Source organism: Stegostoma tigrinum, chromosome 5 (genome assembly GCF_030684315.1).
Source record: "Stegostoma tigrinum isolate sSteTig4 chromosome 5, sSteTig4.hap1, whole genome shotgun sequence".
Taxonomy (NCBI): Eukaryota; Metazoa; Chordata; class Chondrichthyes; order Orectolobiformes; family Stegostomatidae; genus Stegostoma; species Stegostoma tigrinum.
Window position 1 is genome coordinate 113,571,491 of NC_081358.1, and position 21,674 is coordinate 113,593,164.

The 21,674-nt window shown below is 39.5% G+C and overlaps 1 protein-coding gene across 3 annotated transcripts in view; it reads left to right on the plus strand.

The window, feature by feature from the left end:
* The window catches only part of LOC125451651 (receptor-type tyrosine-protein phosphatase mu-like), an 820,886-nt gene that overhangs the window by 574,887 nt on the left and 224,325 nt on the right, over positions 1-21,674 (plus strand). For 2 of the 3 annotated variants that reach the window (XM_059646218.1, XM_059646219.1), the window contains exons 13-15: positions 6,976-7,012; positions 10,025-10,099; positions 17,198-17,333. In XM_059646218.1, the coding sequence (XP_059502201.1) occupies positions 6,976-7,012; positions 10,025-10,099; positions 17,198-17,333 (248 nt within the window). The remainder of the gene's footprint in view (positions 1-6,975; positions 7,013-10,024; positions 10,100-17,197; positions 17,334-21,674) is intronic. The other variant, XM_059646220.1, reaches the window with a different exon arrangement.

Sequence of the window (21,674 nt, forward strand, 5' to 3'; positions counted from 1 at the left end):
CAATCCTCCGAATCGGAAAAGACCGGTAGAGGAAAAAGAAATTAAAAATGGACAAACTTGCAAAAACTGAAGTAAAGCAGCTTGCATTGAATTAAGTGTGCATTTATTTCTAGCTTCTTTAAGGATGATAAATATTCCTTAAAAAGTAGCCTAAATGTAAAGGCAATTGCCTATTAGCATTTAACAAATCTGAAGAGACATAGAAAGAAAATAACTATTTTCACCTTTAGGAGATAATTACTGAATGATATTCATTCATATTTATAATTTGGCCTTTGGTGTGCTGTTGTTACACCTTAAAGCTATGCTGATCTTTTACAATATTTTAATTGAGTATCAAGTGTTAGTTGGGAATGCTTGCCCAACTTACTTACAGCAAAATAGGAAGCTTGCTGTTCCTTTGAATATTTTGCCATGAACAAGATTCTTTGCGCATCCTTTTTATTTTACTTTGGCAAAATAATCTGCCTAATTAGTTCAAAGTTAAAGATTCTGCAGGTACTGGAATAATAGTTACTGAATTCTAAATGTAGCTCATTACCTAAAGCATTTTGGCTTTTCAAAATGATATGTAGCTGGATTGAATTGTTCCATTTTTGAGGACACATCCTGCCTCTCCTCTCAGCAACCTCCTCTCAGTGACAAGGTCCCTTTCACTACTGTCAAAAGTTCCACCATTTTCTTTGTTTCCAAAATCTGTAGTTTGTTTCAATCACTGAATATATCATGCTCTTATCTCTCTTTTCCTCAGTCACTCTGGTTCAGCCTTCTCTGATTCCTAAACTTTCAGTGCCTGATATCTACCAATACATCTCATCCTCAGCAATTACTACAGTCGCAAAAATGTTACTCTTCATTAGACTGATTTTGCTTCCTTCGGTCTAGTACCTGCATCCACCGTTGTGTTCTGCTCCATGTTGCAAAGTTGATAGTTACTTTTCCAGATATAGTTTTGTCCACAAGAGCACCCCTGATCTTTCATTTTAATTCCAATTCTCCCACACTTCTGTGCTTCGCCCTGCCTTGTCCGAGTGAAGCGCATCATAGGTTTTATGATCAATTATCTTCCTGCTGTACTCCCAATAACATCTGACCTGAGGACTAACCAGTAACTTCAAACATCAGCTATAGCTTTTGATTTTCACAGCAGGATTATCTAATGGTGTGGTTTGGCTCTGGGGGCAGAAGGGATAAAGCTTTGCTGAATCGAGAAGATATCCTTCATTAGCACAGTCTGCTGGATGAGATAGGAGCCTCCATTCTCAGGGTCTGTTTGCTCAACCCCTTTGCGGCATTGTCAAGCTGTACTTTGATGGATTTTCTCTCTATATTTCAAACCTGGCCCACTGCCTTGATTCTGTGGCTTCCATTTCACCCATTTCTTGCCCTGGTCAGGCCTCCCAATGGTCATATATTTCCCCTGTTCATTTCTTGAATATTTCTTTTTCTTTTCCTGTTCCTTCTCTGAGATGATCTGTTGTGTGCTGACAATTCTTTGTACTTGTTTCATTCTTTCATTCTGTTTCACCCACAATCACCTCTTTATACCTCATTCCATTAATGTGCACGTTCCTCTCTTAAGGCTGGGACTTGTTAATATTAACCTGTCTTATTTTTACCGCAGAGATAATGGGAACTGCAGATGTTGGAGAATCCAAGATAATAAAGTGTGAAGCTGGATGAACACAGCAGGCCAAGCAGCATCTCAGGAGCACAAAAGCTTTTGTGCTCCTGAGATGCTGCTTGGCCTGCTGTGTTCATCCAGCTTCACACTTTATTGTCTTATTTTTACCGCAGATACTTATTGACATGTTTTGTATTTCCTCAATCTTTTTCATTTTATAGTCTTTCCCTCCAATCCTCCATAACTGAAACACAAAAAGGACTCTGATTCTCAAATGTGTATTTGTGAACAGGGCAAGTGAGAAATTGCGGCCAGCAGTTATCCCTCTACTTCATGGAATCCATAGACTAGTCAGTCCATCAAGTCCACACTAATCCTCTGAAGACCAGCTTCATCCAGACCCGCTCCACTGCAGTATCCCAGTAACTCTGCATTCCCATTGGATAACCCAGCAGATCCCTGGTCACTATGGGCAATTTAGGTTGGTCAATCCAACTTTCCTCCATATTTTTGTACTTTGGGAGGACATCCACCCAGACTTGGGGAGAAATTGTGCAAACCCCTCACAGACAGTCACCTGAGGCTGGAATTGAGCCCAGGTCCCTCAGGCTGTGCGGCAGCAGCCCAACTCCCTCAAGTCAACTTACTTTGTTGCCAGGGTAAGCTATTTTACCCTGTCTTTATTAAGTTCATCACCACCTTTGGGCAAATTATCTGAGACAAAAAGCTAATATTAGAGTGAAGATCATAAAACCCCCTTTCCCAGATTGCCATTAAAAATCCACCTAGTTCACAGATATTCTTTAAGGAAGAAAATCTGCCTTCTTACCTGGTCTGCCCTACGTGTGACTCCAGACAAACAGCATTTCAACTTACATTTGAAAGGAGCTAGCAAACCATTCAGTTTGACCTAATAGCTCACTAGGTGGGCTGTTTTGGTTCAAGAGGGCAGCTAACCATTTCTCAAAGGAAATTAATGACATAGAGTAAATGTTGGCTTGCCAGCTCCTAAAGGCATTGACTATTAAAAAGAATTACTATAGCTGCAGAATTACAATAAATACTTCTTAGCCTTAGTTGTATCGCAGATTATTATTGATTAATTCTTTCACTACTGGTTCCAATATCCAAAAAATACCCAAGCCAAAAGCTGTATGAGTGAGTGCCATGTGGAGGAAGGGTTACCAGTCATAGAAGCTGAACTGTGGGGTTTGGAGCCTGAACAGCAGCTACTGCCACATGAGAGCAGTGAGCTTTGGATAGAACATTGAGGGAGTTGGCCGCACCATCAGTTTGGGAGCTCAGTGGCAGATGAAAAAGGACTGATTGCCAAACAGTCTAAGCAAGTTAGGCTGGAGTCTATTGAGGTAATCCTGGCCACTTGTCATTTCTCTAGTTTGGGTACTAATGAATGCAATGGCTCCCTAGACGAGCGCAGTCAGATCAAACCAGTGACACTAAGGCTGGCTCAGCTGCACAGGAGGGGAGGAATAAGATTGGAAAAGCAGTACTGATAGGGAGTTCAGTAGTGACAAGAATAGACAGCTATTTCTATCGCTGTAGATGTGACTCCAGGATGACATGCTATCTCTGTGGTACCAGATCAAGGATGTCACAGTGCAGTTGCAGGGCATTCTTCTTGGGGTGGAAGAAGAACCAAGAGTCATTGACCACATTTGTATCAATGATTTTGATAGGAAGAGGGGTGAAGTACAGAAAGAAGATTTCAGGGAGGTGGAAAAGAGACTAAAAAAATCAGGAGATCAGACATTAATCCCAGTATTATTCTAGATCCCAATACCTCAAGAGTTCAGGAATAGATGAATTGAGTGATTGAGTATATGGCTGGGGCGCTGGCGTAGGAAGGAAAGCACCAGATTTTGGAACTGGTTCTATTTGCAAGAGGAACCTGCACAAGATGAGGGAGTTTCTGCAGTTGTGTGTTAAAGACTCAGCTGGGGGTTGTCTATTTTAGCTTTATAATATGTAATGAGAAAAGATGAATTAATAACATTACTGCAAAAGGACATTGAGAAATAGTGATCATAACATATCATAAAATTCCACATTAAGTTTGAATGTGATATAGTTCATTATATAACTAGAGCCTTAAATCTGAGTAAAGGAAATCAAGGATATAAGTGTCATGCTAGTGATGGTGAATGAGAAAATATACACAAAAAAATTGACAATAGTCAGGTAATAACTAGTATTCAAACAAATACAGCATAATTTACAACTGATATTCATTCTTCAAAGACACAAACAGCCAAAGGGAAAGGTGAATCAGCTGCGGGCTAACAAAAGATGTTAAAGATTGAATGAAATAGCTTACAAGGAATCCAAAAAAAGTGGCAGGCTGGAGAAATGATATCAATTTAGATTGCAGCAAAGAAGAACCAAGAAAGTGATAAAGAAATGGAAAATTGAATATGAATGCAAGCTGGCGATAAATGTAAAGGAAGACTGTAAAATCTTTCAGCGTGTGAAAAGGAGAGGCCAGCTGGGACAAATGTGGCAGAATGGAGAACAGGGGAATGGCAGAGATAAAGAAACAATTACCTTGCATCTGTCTTTACGGAAGAAGATACAGTGGATCTTGCAGAAATACAAACTTGGAGACTAAAGGGCATTAGTGAGCCAAATGGATTTTCACAACAATAATGGTTACACAGTCATCTGTAGACTAGCTTTTCATTCCAGGTTTTAAGTGAAATTGTTTTTCACTGTCTGCCACCGTAAGATTCATGCCCCTTGCCCCCAGTACATTAACCTGGACCTCTGTCTTGCTCGTCTAGTGACATTCCCCCATACCACTGCATATTTTTGAACTTGCATGTGGCTTTTGAGAAGGTCCCACATGAGCAAAAGAATAACTGATTGTATAATATCTTAGTGTGGACTAAGAATTGGTTCAGGGACTGAAAGCAGGATGCATGGGCAAACAAATAATTCTCATGTTGGCAGGCTGTAACCAGTGAAGCTCTGGAAGGATCAGTGCTGTGTTCACAATTGTCCACAATCTATATCAATGATTTGGATGTGGGCAACAATTGTAATGTTTTCTTGTGACACAGGAGTAGAGGAATATGATATCTTACTGCATTTATACAGGCATTGGTGAGGTCATATTTGGAATATTGTGTGTGTTTTTGGCCTCCTTATCAGAGGAAGGATATTCATACAATAGAGGGAGTACACTGAAGGTTTACCAAATTATTCCTGGATGGTAAGGCTAATGTCAGTTAGGATTGTATTCACTGGAGTTGAGAAGGATGACGGGGACAATCTCATAGAGATCTATAAAATCTTAACAGGACTAGACAGGTTAGATGGTGGGGATGTCCAGAACCAGGGATCATTGTTTCAGCATAACGGGTTAACTTTTTAGGATTGAGATTGAGACAAATTCGCTTCACCCAAAAAAGCCTGTGGAATTTACTGCCACACAAAGTAGTTGAGGCCAAAATGTTATATTTCCAAAAAGGAAGAAGATATAGCTCGCTTGACTAAAGGGATCAAACGATAGGGGGAGATGATGGGATTCGGGTTTTGAGCTTGATGATCAGCCATGATCATATTGAATGCAGGATCATTTTGAATGGCCTGTTTCTACTCCTATCTTCCTTGTTTCTACAACAAAAAAAGAGGTGGGAATAAAGTTGTGAGGAGAATGCAAGGGGGCTGCAAGGGAATTGCATAGCATAGAACATGGCAGATGGAATATAATGTACGTAAGTGAGGCAGGATCCACTGAGAAACAATATACTTGCCATAGAAGGAGTGCAACAGAGCTTCACTAGACTTATCCTTGGTATTGTGAGATTGCCATATGTGGTGTGATTGAGTAAACTTGGCTTGTATTCTCTGGAGGTTCGAAGAATTGAAAGGTAATTTCAACAAAACGTACAAAATTCTTACAGAGTGGACATAGTTAGGATGTTTTCCCTGACTGATGAGTTTGAATACGGGACGTATTCTCGGAATAAGGGGTAGGCCATTTAACATAGGATGGAGTGGGCCATTCAGCCCATTGAGCCTACCCCGCCATTCAGATAGACCATGGTCGATCATTTCCCATAATTGCACTCTGCCATACCAGCTCTGTGTCCCTTGATGTCACCCGTACCCAGGAATTTATTGATGCTAGCAGACATGTTGATTTTCTTCAGCAGTTTCTATTTATGTTTCAGGTTTCCGCGGTTCTCGATTTTATTCAGAATATATTGATGTTTCATGTTCATTGATTGAGCTTCCACCAGCCTCTAGGATAGAGAATTCCCCTCCCTATGAGAGAAGAAATAAAACTCAGTAAAGTAGGAGTTAGTGTGAAATGGTCCCATCTACTCGGTGGTATTCAGATGATCATCTATGGTCCCATTAAATATTGGGGTTGGGCAGAATGGTTCACTCCTGTCCCTTTGCTCCATCTGAAATAAGACAAATTCTGAAACCATGAGATCATGAAAATGTGTTGCTCTGAAAGGCAAATATAGGAAGATTCAGGGAATTTATTTATTTATTTTCCCATTATGTTTGAAGTAAAGGGAAGAGCAATACAAAATATTTTCTACGTCTGTAGATAACATTGTTGAGTAAAGCTCATGTTGAAGCAGATTGTATGTGTGATTGGAAGTGAGGAGTACAATATGCTCAATGACCTTTTCTAGTTCTTGCATACTTCTGTTCCTAATGTTTCCTTAGTAATCAGTTGTAAACACTGTAATATCCCTCTAACCCAAAATGTCAGTCCATACATCTGTGAAAATACTTCAAAAGGAGAATTGGTACTTGTCTGTCACATTGTCGGTTCACTTTAATAAAGGAGATCTTATGAATTATTTTCAAGCAAATCACATTTATCTTTATGTCTTGCCTGCTAAATCCTGCAGGAATCGCGAGTGAAAATTGCCTCTGATGAACCGTGCTTATTTATAGCAGTCTGGAAGTGTTTTGCTATGCAAAGTAATGGCTTCCTTTTCACATAGCAGTGCCAATGCCAAGCTAAAGTGCCATTGATTTTTTTAAATCACTGTCAGATATGTTGCTAAGCCTTTCTCTATACATCACTTGAGGTCAAAGAGGTGCTAAAGTGCCAATTAATATCTCTGGTAGTTCAGATAAATGTTAACTGAAATATTTATCTAAAATGCCAAGTACATTTCATTCCAATTGTCAACAGCTGGTGTACATGCTGAATTTGTTAAGAGCTATTGCCAATATGTTACCACACACGTCACTATTCCTCTAAGTCAGTCTTATCGATGGATTTTAAATAGAGTTGGTGATGAGGTTATGTTTGCTTTAGCTGATACACCAGAAATGACAGTTTCCCTTTTCATTTAACACAGGAAACCAAAATTGACTGCGTCAGGGTGGCCACAAAAGGTATGTCTCAGTTCTCAGCTTTCTTGTTCTGCGGACATCTATCATTACATTCTTGTCTCTCTAATTGAAAAGACATTTAAAATGCATGACAATATGTATGTTCTCAACAGCCAAAATGTCAATGAAAATATTTTCTTTTCTCCTTCATACTTACTCCTACTTTAAGTATCCTACATGCTTTGATAATCCTTTGTAAATTGATTATTCAAAACTTTGTGTGTACATTTTGGTTTATCAGCTCATCTACATGAGTGTTACTTACCTCTGGATGCCTGAAAATGATTCCAATAGTTAGTTCTGAGGCAGTTTCTCCTTGTTTAACTCTAATGTACATAGATCAGATTAGTTTTAGCGTGCATCCGAATATGATTGTATATGGGTAACTTGATGAGTTCTGTTGCTCGTTCTCTGCTTTCGTTATTTTCCTGGGTCACTACGGTACACAATTACTGTGATTTTATTAACCCTCAAAGGACTACTTCCAATTTGATAGTCGGTGTCGTCTTCTGAATTACAAAACAATTTGCCATTGGGAATATAAAACTCGCATGTTAAAGCAGGGCTCTCATTTTCAACCTTCAAGATACATATAGATGAGATGTGTCAACACCTCTGCATGTTTAGTCTCTCCTGTTCATAGAAGATCATAGAACCATACAGTGTGGAAACAGGCCCTTCGTGTCATACTGAGGCAAACTAAGCGAGTCTGACAATTTTTTTTAATCCCAAGAACAATGCTGGGCTACAAGACTACCTTAACCCTAGCAGTTGTTAAGCAACAGTATTTTGTTTCAACCAGACAGCCTGCATACATTTTTGCAATCAGGAATTTTTTATATATCAGGCAGAGTTCAGGTGCCATCTGAGGTAACTTCTGTTCTCCAGGAGTGAATTTCTGCTCGGGTGCGGCATGAAGGCAGGGGAGTTCCCTTTTTAGCCTCGACTTCAGAGGAAGAGCCATTCAGACCCTCAGAAGCACAGCATCACTAATGTTTATGTCATTTAGCTGCAATTATTCTTCCGACTGGGAGAAACCCTGCAGGACATTGAAAACCTCCCTCTGTGGGATTACATTTGCTCCATTGAGTAAGGTCTGTTGGAAACCAGACCCTGGTGAAAGGTAGTAGATTCCGGAGAAAATGGGATGATTTGGATGAACCAAAAATTTCAAGGTTACTTTTGTGGAGTTCAAAAACACAACCAGTGATGCAATGGACAACCTTTGAGCGCATTGTACAAAAGTGAAGGGTAGTCAATTTAAATTTACTGTGTGAAAAGCGTTAAGCGTGAGGGCCTTGACAAATCAACTGTCTTTCATCTGGAATGACTGCTGTGACCGTGATATATTTAAAAAGTGTCAATGAGCTTGCACGCTGTCATTTCGATGTTGCCAATCCTTGCACAATGCCATCAATCCTGCCAGGCCAATTCACTATCCTAATTAGTGCTGTACTGGTCCCCATAATGCAGAGCACTCATTGCAAATTGCCAGACTTCTTTTCACAAAGAAGAATTAAGTTGAATCGAAAAAAAATTATCTTGATGTTTCCGTTTCTAGAACAGCTTTGCTTGAAGTAGAGCAAAAGAAATGGTAATTGTCACTATGGTGACCACTTACACAATAGCATGATTTTAAAACTTGAGGTGTTGAGGCAGCAGTGCAATAATATAAAATGATTATGCATCTTGGCCTCATCAATCAATCCATCTGAAACATAATTAGAAAGAATCTTATCGCAACATTAGGCATTAGATGGCTGCTCCCCACAATGAGCTCACCCCTTGAACTACCAGGCAGACTAAGATTGCTATAAACTGTGGAATAGCCAATGATCTGGTCCAGCCGTCCTGCTAGAAAAAGGGGAGCTATTTTGTGGAATTAGCTTTCAGGAGGCAATAAGAGGGAAAATTAGAAATCAATTTAAATGAGAAAATATAAGTCACAATTATGGTAGTTCTGGCTCAAGTAGCATGCTATATTCCAGGTTACAAACACCTGGTAGTGCAGTCCATGACATCCCATATAATATGATCCCAGTCCTAGTTCTGAGGAAGCCTGACCAGGTCAAAGCATTGCAGTGGGATAAAGAACATTATTAATAAAAGAGGGAAAAATTGGATGAGAATATATGACTAAGGAAGAAAAGAGAGACAAACATTATCCATGTTGAACGAGAGAGAGAAATTGGAGGCCTGTTTAATATGAACCTCATTTGTTTGGATTCTGGCGGAAATACAAAAGGATTACACCTGCGCTCTCAGCTGAGGACTGGAACATGGTGTAAGAAGGGAGGGGAAAATATCTGAAAAAAAATGAGGAAAAAGCCAGTACCATTTTATTTTGCAAAATAGCCATATTACGGTAAGTTACGAAGCAAATTAAACAATCATTTCTTCCACCTTGAATGTTGTTAGACAACATACAGTTCTTTAAGGGTTAATAAATTGATGCAAGAGTTTATGTTATTTTATAACCAAAATAAATGGGTTCTCAACAGGATAAGTAACATTGTCACTTGGTAGTGCAGAACTTGAATATTACTAAAAGGAGAGACATATCGCCAAAATTGTTTATCTTGCAATCTTTAGGACAAATGTGAGAATACAAAATTTTAAACAATTACAGCAGTTTATATTACAGGAGAAAAGGAGGCTGGTTGGTTGGTGTGTCCTCTCTGATTGGCCAAGACATTGGTTTCTCCAGGACAAAGCCTTGGCCAATTCGAGTTGACTTCCCAACCAGTCAGCACCCTTTTTACCTGTTGCATAAATTCTTGAGATAGTGTGAAATTTGTACATTCTTGCATTCGTCCGGAAGTGTGCACGATGAAAAGTTTTGGGCACATACCACTCTTCTCAGAAATGATCAAGTTATGTTGTCTGTGTTGCTCACTTTCTTAGGCATATGGTATCATACTACATATGATCGCTAAGTAATTCTTGTTATTAGTCTAGCTTCAGTCTGGCTTTTTTCTCATGCATGCTGACCTGGAAAATCTTCCTTTGCCTTAGCTGCGATAATTGTGACTCAGCTTACAACACCATACATTCGCATCGCCCCTGCTGCAGGCGACAACCAACAAACAGGTCAGACATTCAAGTACAGACCAAATCATCATGCCATTCTTTTTGCCTCTTCTTCAGTCACTCCCCTTCTCTCCCTCTCTCTCTCTTTCTGTCTCTCTCTTCAGTTTTAGAGGTTTTATTTTCTCTTGTTACCTTCCACACAGCAAACTCATTGTGTTGTGTCTACCTTTGGAAGTTTACAACTAACAAATGCACTTAGGATCTCTCTCACTGCATGCTTTCAACTTGCATTTTGTTTGTGAATGTTAACTGGGGCTAATATGTGTCGATGTATGGCAATCCCAACCTAATGCAAAGTCTTAACAGAACAGAGGAATACTACATTTGCTTGTGTATATTTTTAAGGAGGAAATGCAAAATCAGCTTCCAGCATAGTCAACAAGAGTACTATTTGGATACTTTGGACACAGGTAGTTTTTTGAAACAATTCATTTAGAATTCCACAAATATGGTTTTGTATCAATGGAGTCAATGAAGAGAGAAATATGAAGCAGGAGTAGTCTATAGAAAGGCACTAAATGCTGGCCCAGCCAGTGACACTTATATGCTATCAATGAATTGTTAACAATAGAACATTCTGCCTCTAGACAGCTTTGGAACCTTACAGTTTTCACCAGCCTAATTCCTATATTGAGACAATTGCCCAATATTCCCTCAAGTTTCAGAAAAATGAAACACAATGCAATTGGATATAAAATTTTAAAGGAGCTTTACAGAGCAACAACAGGAAAAATATTTCCCCAGATTATTGTGTCTAGAACTAGGGCTTAGCATCTCAGGTGGCTATTTATAGATGAGAAGGGAAATTATGCCATCATTATAGCTCAGAAGAAGGTCATTCAGATCCTTGCTGGTTCTCTTTTGAATAGCCAGGGAGTTTTCTTCCTTCTCTGTATCTCTGGACCACTGCAAATTTATTTCCCTCACCTGCCCATCCAATTTCTTTTTGAAATGGTTCATTGTCTCCACTTCCACCTCTGTCATATGGCAGCAAAATCCAGGCCATTGCTGCTCATTGTGAAAGAAAGGTTATTCCTCAGATTCCCCCTTCCATTTCTTACTCAAAATTTTAAACCTGTGTTCCCGGGTCTTTGCAAAATCATCCACCAGAAATAGCTTTCCTCTTTCTACCTTATCTGAATCTAGCACGATCTTGTACCCCTCTGTTGAATCTCCCATCCATCTCCTTTGTGCCAGGAAGGACCTCCTGCCATTGAACATATGCAGATACTCACCGTCCACGGATAACTAACTGAAATTGCTCAGCAGAGACGCAAATTATCTATCAACCAGAAGTCTATCTCTATAACATTATGAATGGTTATAGTGCCTTCCATATTAAATAGATAACCACTGTTCACTCAGATCATTCAGCCTTCCTGATGTATATGACCACCCCAAATAGTGCATTTACCAGTGAAGTTAACAGGCAACTTAAGCATTGTAAATGAGATTGTCTTAGCAATTATCAAATATTCTGGTGGCATGGAAGAATATCTATTTTCACTGGTTGTTTTCTGGATAGCCTAGATCTAGTATAAGGTCTCACTTTTGAAAGTATTGCTGGTGTTTCAGCTGGTAGTATTTGTATGCCTCAGTCAGAAGTCCTCAAGATCAAATCCCACTTCAGGGACTTGAGCACGAAAGCTAGGCAGACATTCCATTGCCATACTGAGTGCTGCATTTCAGGAAGTAGTAGACTCATAGAGCCATACAGCATGGAAATAGCCCCTTCGGTCCAAGTAACCCATGCCGACCATGTTCACAAACTAACCTAGACCCACTTGCCTGCATTTAGCCCATATCCTTCCAAATCTTTCCTATTCATATACTTACTCAAATGCCTTTTAAATGCTGTACCTGCATCCACAACTTCCTCTGGCAGTTCATTTCCACCCATGAGCCACTCTTTGTGTAAAAAAAGTTGCCCCCCATGCTTTTTAAATCTTTCACCTCTCACCTTAAAAATAGTTTTGAACTCACCCACCTTAAGGAAAAGACCCTTGATATTCATGATTTTATAAACCTCTACAAAGTCACCCCTCAGCTTCTACGCTCCAGTGAAAAAAGGTCCCATTCTATCCAGCTTATATTTATAACTCAAACAATCCATTCTGATCAACAGAGATAATGGGAACTGCAGATGCTGGAGAATTCCAAGATAACAAAATGTAAGGCTGGATGAACACAGCAGGCCAAGCAGCATCTCAGGAGCACACATCCTGGCAAATCTTTTTTGTATCCTTGCCAACTTAATCATATCCTTCCTATAGCAGGGAAACCAGGACTTTGCATGCTACTCCAGAAGTGGCCTCTCCAATATCCAGTACAAACTCAACATGATGTCCCAACTCCTAAACCCAAAAGTCTGAGCATTGAAAGTAAGCACTCTAAACACCTTCTTAACCACTCTGTCTACCTATATGCAAATTTCAAAGAATTATGTATCTGAGCTCTTAGATCTGTCTGTTCAACAACACTACCATTAATTGTATCAGTGCTGCCCTTGTTCCTTTTTACCAAATGCAATGATTTGCATTTACCCACCTTTTGGCTGAGATGTCAGTCCAAGAGCTAGATTTAAAAGATCCTGTGACACTAATTCAAAGAAGTGGTGAATTCTTTCACATAGCCCAACCGCTGTTTATCTTTCAACCATCACAACTGAAAGCAGCTTATCTTGTCTCTATGACGTTTTGTTCATACAATCTTTGTGCAAATTGCCTGCCATGCTTTTGACATTACAACAATGGTTACAAACCACAGTACTCCATTGACTGTAAGGTGGTTTGGATGCCTCGAGATCAGGAAAGGAACAATCCTTTTCTTGTATTACTTTTGGAAGTACCTAACTAAAAGGTCAAAGAATCATAGGCCAAATTAACAGATTAGAAATAATACGCTTTATGGCAACATTTAGTGGAATACTATCATTTTGTGTTCGCCAAATTTCCAAATGAAGTATTTATTTAGGAAAAAGTCTACTTTGTTTGATGAATGACTGTCCTCCAGAACTTTGATCTGTTTGTATGTTACTCAAAACCAGTTAGGTAACTGATGAAAAAGCAAGTTATTTTGAACAGCAAGCAAGGAATCTCTCCATTTGCCTGGCCAGTTCTGATTAAGTTAACACTAAGGTAGAAAGTACATTTACTATGTCAGTCTTTCAGTGAAATGTATTCCAAGGACTGAGCACATGTGTGGACCTGTATATCAGAAAGGTGATAAGTAGCGGTGGGGTGCAAAAGAGTAACGATTGGTATGATTCATTGTTGCCAACATGCTGATATGAACATATGCAGAAGACACAAGTTAATATAGCACCAAAATTGACTTGTAAGTGACACCTAAAAAGAAACAAACAGAAGTAGAATTCAAGTGATCTTACCAAAGTGACAGTTTGTCTTGTCCACATTTGACAGATTTGGTTATTTATTTAAATATTAGCTTATGCTATTAAAAGGTTTTGGCAGCTGTGAGGATTTTTCTCTTCTGTGCTGATGTGCTGGGTAAAGGTTAAACTGTTTTATATATTAACCTTGTGTGATTCCATGGGTACAGTTGCAGAGGGTCAGGGTTAACTGTCTCAAAGGAGTCTGATGTAAACTGAAACAGACTTTTATACCCTCTGCAACACAAACCAAATGCATTTTAATGCTTTCCAATGTCATTTATGATTTATTGCTCACTTTTTCTTGTATTTCTGAGATAAATTTATATTTCAACCATGATTTTCCAAGCTATGACACAGCACAGTAATGTGAAGATATTAAGAGGCTACATCGTGTGCACCCATGTAAGAATGGTCTATAATGCTTTATTGAAACAAATGGCTGGCAATATGTCTTTGCTCACTGTACATTTAATTCACTCTAAAAATACAATTAACTTCACTGCGGCTGCTTTATTTATGTTAACCAAATACAGTCACTTCCTTTTGCTCTGTTGCTATTTACATTAATCACATTTTTCAGAAGGAAATAGATTTTAGTCATGATTTGGTTCAAGTTGATTACCTTTGGGATTCTAATCAGGTTGAGTAGGTGGTCCACCTGCTGACCCCTTGTAATATAAAATCTAAGTTAAAAATGTCAAATAATCCTAAATTTCCCCACTCTCTCTAGCATATGGAGATTGTGGGGGAAACCAAGTTAATTTTGAGCTGAGATAGTAGGAACTGCAGATGCTGGAGAATTGGAGGAGGAAAGCTGACGTTTTAGGCCTAGACCCCTGAAACGTCAGCTTTCCTGCTCCTATGATGCTGCTTGGCCTGCTGTGTTCATGCAGGTCTACACTTAATTTTGAGCTGATGCTGTCAGGCAAAAATGTGTCATTCTAATTCTAAGCATCTAGGCTCAGGCTTGAACAAAAAGACAATGGACTGAGCTCGACCTCATTTCAAGTAGCATCTGCAGGAAAGAGAAAAGCTTGAAGGATTTTGTTTGATAAGCTGAGAGACAGGCTATAATGCCAGCGATTGAAAATTCATATTCAAATCAGTCAGTTTGCTAACAACGAGAGAACTTGTGTGGTCAGTGCTTCAATATTTTATGTAAGGGCTAAACAAGGATGAGATGGTGAGATTTCCAACTATCGATGAAAGGAACAGAGGTGACATGAGCACAGTTTTCCTTTAACACAGCGAGATGTCATAGTGTGGAATACACTGCCTGAATACACAACTGGAATTTTGGAAAGGAAACTGGGTAATCACTTAAAGAGAGAAAACAAAATTACAGCACTGTGTAAAGAGAGAGAGAAGAGGAGCTAATACGTGACCTTGATCAAAGTATTACCGCAGGCACAATGAGCTGTTAGAATTATGAAAATAGTAACAGTGTCAGGTTTTGGAATTATTTCATTAATTAAAGTTAAAACTAAGGCGGTCATATGACCTGTTCTGAAGTCTGCCTGGAAACAAATGTGGATCTTTTGATCCTCTGAGTCTCTTCAATCTCTCCCCATGGGGTCTGAGAGAGGAAGGGTCTAAGATACCCCTGAATTGATGAGGTTATTTTGTCAGGATCTGGGAGAGTGAAAATACCTTTAGACAGCAAGACTCTTGTCCTTCATTAGGCAGGATTGCAGTTAGGAGTTTTATATTCATATTGAACAGAGCAAATCATGAGGTGTTTAAATGAGGGTTTAAAAAATTCATCTAGCCTGTACTAGACAAAGAATTTCCAAGGGAAAGTCATCACTGCAAAAGACAGGGCTGAGATTAAGCGTTCCCAGACTGAGAAAGGAAAAGACCAGAGGTAAATCCATGGGAGCCAAGAATCACCTTTGACTGATTCCAGGAGAACATCGAATTAAAGGAGCATATATCTGTACAGTGTGTTTTCACTGGCATTAAAAGGAAAACTGGATATTCTATTTTGCAGTTTAAAGTAATCTTCTACAAACATAGCTTTTGTCAATTGTGCTTTTAGACCTTTGTTACAGTAAAAGTGATAAATTACGAAATTTTCTTATTTTGCCCTTTTAATGACCCATTGAGGCATCCAACATAGGAGTAAAAACAGGCCATTCACCTCACTGAGTCCTGCTCCATCATTGAATGAGATCATGGATGATCTTTTAATCCTCAACTCTATTTTCCTACCTGTTTCCAATAACCCTTTATTCCCTTCTTAATTAAAATTTTCACTATCTCACCCTTGAATTTGACAGCCCTTTGCAGTAAAAGTTCTTCCCTTCACTACCCTTTGAGGAGAAAATACGCTTCGTCTCTGTTTTAAGTATGTAGTCCCATATTCTGAGATGATGCCCTCTGGTCCTAGACTCTCCTAAAAGGGGAAACAACCTTTCCGCAACGACCTTGTCAAGTCCAGTCAGAATTTTAGGTTGCTTCTCATCTTCTCCATTTCAATGAATGCAGGCCTAATCTACTCAAGCTGTCCTCAAAAGACAGTCCCTTGGAGATTAAAGCTTATTTTCAAAAGTTATCAGGCTCTTCAGAGGTCATAATAGGGCCAAATGGCCTCATTCTGTGCACTATGATACTGTGTCACAGTGGAGCATGTGAGGCATTGACAAAATAAATTCAATGTTTCCAGCATCTGTCTTATTATGATTGACGCAGATGAGAAAAAGGTTATTTCGACAATTGTACTTTTGACATTCTATCACATTATATGGTAAACAGTACAAATGGTAATTGATAAAGAAAGCCTCCAAGTGCCAATGCTAGTTATCTCATTCACACAGATATTAAATATTTCTGAGACCATTCAGTGGCTGCTAGTTTGTGAATAAGTTGTTAGGAAATAAATGTTTGTGGGCGAGATGTGCAACTACGATTTGCATCTCTCAAAGGCAAGACCTGTACAGCTTAGAGAAAAACAGAGAGGAAATGCATGATGAATCAGCTTAACACCCTCCTTTAGATACAGGAGCAACAAGTTGAAGAATTATTGACATTTCAATATCTTGGGGTCAAGAGTTAATTCATGAAGAGTGGGTGGAGAATTTGACTCTTCCCTGCCCCAGTGTATCCGTTTATGACATTGTCAGTTCTTATGGCAATATTGAAAACTCACTGCTGGGGCTTGTGGCTTGATAACCACTGACATAATGAAGGCTACATTGCATGTTTTTATTTACTTTACGGCTCACCACAGTGGTATATTTCAAAATAAAATATACATGAAAGAACAAAGTATTTTTTAAAATTGCATTTTTTGTTTCAAGAAAAGTGGGCTTAAAATGCTGTTTAAGATCAGCAAATATAGAAACATATTTGTATCTGCAATCACATATTATATTTATTTATAACAAAGAATATTCAACACATTAATAATAAATTTCCATGTCTGCTATTTTAAATGAATGGATTTTTAGTTAGATTGAATTTCACCCCAACTCGTTTAAAATAAAAAAAGAATACATATGTTACAGTGCAATGTAACACTTTCTTAATTTGAACATGTCAAAAGTGGCCGTTATGGTAATCTTAGCAGTGTAATTTTGAGGCCAAAGTGATGGTATTTGGAATATAATGATCAAGGGAAATCTTTCTTCCCTAGGTAGAGGTGGAGATAAACGTGGACTTCTTTTTTCTTTAATTTCCTTCCGTCTGAATTTACTGCCTTTCAGGAGGTGCAACTCGCAAACCAAGCGCTGAAGAACCAGAAAAGCAGACAGACCACACTGTAAAAATCGCTGGGGTTATCGCTGGAATTCTCCTGTTTGTCATCATTTTCCTTGGTGTTGTTTTGGTCATGAAAAAAAGGTATGTGCAAGGCAACAGACAAGCAATTGTGATGGAACCGTAGCAAAATAAAATCCTTTTCCTTGGCATCAACACTTCTTTTGTGCAGTTCTGAGGAATGTGGCACAACATAACATGAAGTAATTGACTTGGATTTATTAGTAGTCCTTTACTTTAATGGGTCCATGTTTTGAAATGCTAACATATTTATTCCTCACAGAAAATAAATGTTTTTTAAGGTCAGGGCCACTGGCGTTTCACCTTTACAGAAAAACTACAAAATAGTTAAATACACTCCCGTAAATATTGATAAAGCATTATCGATCCCATGTATTAGGAATTTGTCTTACAAGTCACTGGGCATCAGGAGCAGGACTATTCTAAAATAATATGCAAATGCCTTTGTTTTTCTGAAAAAAGAAGGGTGCTTTTTATTATCTCTGGACAATTTGTGGGGGTGAAAATGTAGTCCCTATGGAGATCCTTGGGCATTTTATGGCTTGCTATGACCTTAGAAAAATCACATGAGGTCAAATCTAATTCCATCTTGCTGTGGCACTCCAACATTGAGTGGGAACCTAGGAGAACCAAACGGATCAACAGCTTTAACATCAGCTCTAATTTCTTGGGCCACTTATTCATTTCTTTATGGACACGTAGTACGGCCTTCATAGATATGAGGTTTATAATATTTGTGATCAATACTTGCTTAAAAACACTGAATATGTAGCCTTTCTTAATCACGTTAATGAATATGGACTTTGCTGTCACTTATGATGGCCTTTTGTTAATGTCTTGTGGCCATGAGCATTCACAATAAGAAAACAGGCTCAATACTAATGTAGCATTAGAAGGCACCAGTCATTGAAGTAGGATGTTGCCTAGCATACGTGGTTAAGTGTTAGTCAGCTGGATAGGTCTGCAATTATTTCTCACAAAAGCTAATCTGGAACATTTTTAAAGATGAAATAAAATGAAGTGACTTTCTCATTCTCTTTGAGAATCCACAAAGGATCCAGGATGCTATTCTAATTGGAAATGGTGACAGGCCACACATATTGTCACAGCAATGCAGTTCAGCTCAAACTGGTCTCTGTTAACAGGTTTGTGTTTCACAGGAAATGCCTGTGAGTTGCAGAAGTAATCGTCATAATCCATCACTGTCTAACGTATGAATTAGGATATGCAGGAGGTAAATGTGCGAGCTAAATGTCTTATCAAGGGCTGTACCTGATTGAGTCCTGTGCACATTCAAAGATTAGAAAGCATCTTGAGAAAAATGCACCCAAATTGCTCCAGGCAAGTTCCGTGTAATTGTGAAATTAACGAGGCTGTTCAATGCAGGTTGAGAAGTCTACCACAGATGGTTTTCAAAGTGTTTCAAAGATAACAAAACAGACTTCATTTAACAACGCTGTTTCTGAGTGCAGTAATCTCATAGCACTCACCATCCAACCAAGTCCAAGTATTCATTGGTCTCTTTCTACAATTTACTACATCATTTTGAACTTTCATAGTTTGCAGTACAAATTAAATATGAAAGGTGAGCTGTAAAGACAAACACAAAGACTATCTAGAGCACTGCATATCGTCAAGTGTTGAAAAGATCCAAAAACAGAAGTTTCTGGAAAAGCTCTGCAAGTCTGGCAGCATCTGTGAAGAAAACATTCAGAGTTGATGTTTCGGGTGTGATGACTCTTCTTCAGAACTGGTCAACAACCTCGTTGTTTCCTCATGTGTGCTGGGGCTTCTTTTGGCATGACGCTGAAATCTGTGTTGCCTGTTTCTAAATCCTGCCACAAATGAGAGCAGTTTCCCTCTTATTTACTCTGTATGGGCAGAGAAGTTCATGTCTCTAGCAATATGTCCCAGCAGAACTGGTGACCCAACCATATGAGGTTTTTGAGCGAGATTTACAAGTCTGGTGGACACAGGTGGAAGTGAAGAGTTCCTGTCCTGGAGGATTCCAGAGATTTGAATGAAAATTTGTACAGTTCAGAAACGCCTTTACAGAATTTCTTACACGTGTTGCCCTTCTGAATACGGAAAACGGGACATGGTTCTTAGACAGTGGCAGCTATATCTTCTTGCATGGGGAATCAGCCTTAGCCTTGCTGAGGGGGAGCCCTTTCTCAGCTGTCAAAATGAAGAACCCCCTGCCTACAAAGTGCAAGATAGCCAAGGCAGTGCAGATCCTGTGAAGTTGTTACTGAGGAGATACAAATTAGATGCTTATGCTTTACCAATGTGGTAGGAGGATGACAATGAAAAGAACTGCATGGCAATCTTCTGTCTGGCACCTTTCCTTGGGTGGGTGGAAGGGTGCCATGGCACTGTTGTGACTCATTTTAGCCAGTGATCACCATGATGTGGAGGTGCCGGAGTTGGACTGGGGTTTACAAAGTCAGAAATAACCAGGTTATAGTCCAACAGGCTTGCTTGAAATCACAAGCTTTTTGAGCGCTGCTCCTTTGTCAGATGAAGTCAAGGGAAGTACGCAGGCACAGAACCTATAGGCAGAGAGATCATTGCAAGATAATCCTAGGTAATTAAATATTAAAAGATAGTACAAGTGGTGTGATTAGAGTGTTGACAGGCTGAATAACACGTTTTTGCAGGTGATCAAAAGTGTCAAATAATGTGAGTAAAGTGTCAACAGCTGAATAGCAAGTGAAGGGATGAGCTACAGTCTGATTAATCAAGGCCAAGAAGTAATTGCACCTGCAAAGAATTGCTATTTAGCCTGTTGACAATCCAATTTGTAGCTAGGATTGCAGATGAGGTTGTTGACTTGCTCACCAAGCTGTCATGTTTTCATTCAGACGTTGCGTCGCCGTGTGAGGTTACATCATCAGTCAGGCCTCCAATGAAGCAATGTTGTTCTACTCCACTTGGAATTTATACCATGCGGTCTGTTATAGAGAATTGTGCCATTTCCAGTTTTGATCTGTTTGGGTATATCTATGGGGTCCAATTCTATACGTTTGTTGATTGCATTATGAGTTGAGAACCATGACTCTAGGAATTTCCATGTGTGTCCATTTGGATTGGGCTACTAAGTTGACTCCCTTAATTACCTGAAATTACCTCTTGTGCTGCCTGCTAAAGCTGAGTGGCGATGGGGGTCACAGACAGGCAGCCCACGCAACACCTCCTGACCTTGCTCATAAAATGAGGGTGGCGGCTGGAGTAATTCTAATGAGTTCAGCTAGCTAGACCACATATAATGTGAGTTCCCTGATTGGGGCTGTTGATGTGGTCCAATTAGGGAGCCCCCGCTGATCAATAAGAACAGGAGTGTCTCAGAGACTGTGCCAGAGCCAGTTCTTTCCACATGGAGTAAAGTGCAACCTGGTGACAGGATACTGTCCTCTGTGGGATTATTTCAGGGGCGAGCAGGCCAGTGGTAGGCATGGCACCCTATGCTATTGGCCCATCCCTCTGTTCTTCGCACCCACAGGCCCCAGTCCCTTCTTTCTTTAGTAGCTGCACAATGCAATTTCCATTGCAGTCTGTCTGCCCTACATGGAGTTCACATCAGCGCAGACAAGTAATAAATTAACCTTCAAGAGAGAACTATTTCTTCAGGTCACCAGCAGATGTTTATTTCATCGATGTATTAATAGTGTTGCTCACCATGTGTACATTTTATATACACGCTGTGTATATCTTTTGTGCGGTGCATATTGTGTCGTGATAGGATTGTATTCTACAAAGTAAACACTGGCCATTATGAAGTTACAATTGATTGTGAGCTGAGGCAGTCTCTCCATTGAAGCAAGTTTTGAACCATTCCCAAACCACCGCCCCCCCCCCACCCTCCCCCACCATCACCCCTCCCACCTCCAAACGACACCAAATCAGAGATTGTCATTTCCTTCTTTGTGGAAAAATCAAAAAACTGAAGACACAGTGAGGCGCTACGTTCTCAGCTTATAGTTCATCCGTGGAAAACTTTCAGAGCAAATTTTAGATCCATGGAATAGTTACTAAGATTTTCTATGGTCATTTTTCAATTTGGCTGACACAGTGTCTCAAGTTTTCTTATGTTGAATTGATTGCTGAGTAATGGTTGTGGTGAACTCGTTATTCATTAGCTGTGAATGTCAAACAAATGACAGCAGGAGAAGTGGCATGGTAGGAACAAGAAGGCAAGTCAGGGGAATGAGTACTGAAATGTAACTGGATGATGAACAGACAGCACAAAGCTAAAGACATTTACACACAATAAAGGCCCCGGTTCAGCATGTCTGCATTAGCCAAAACTATCCTAATCCCACTTTCCTGTACTTCACCCCCTAAACTTGCGTGCCTTGGTGTCGCAAGTGTACATTTAAATGTTTCTTAAATATTATGAGGGTT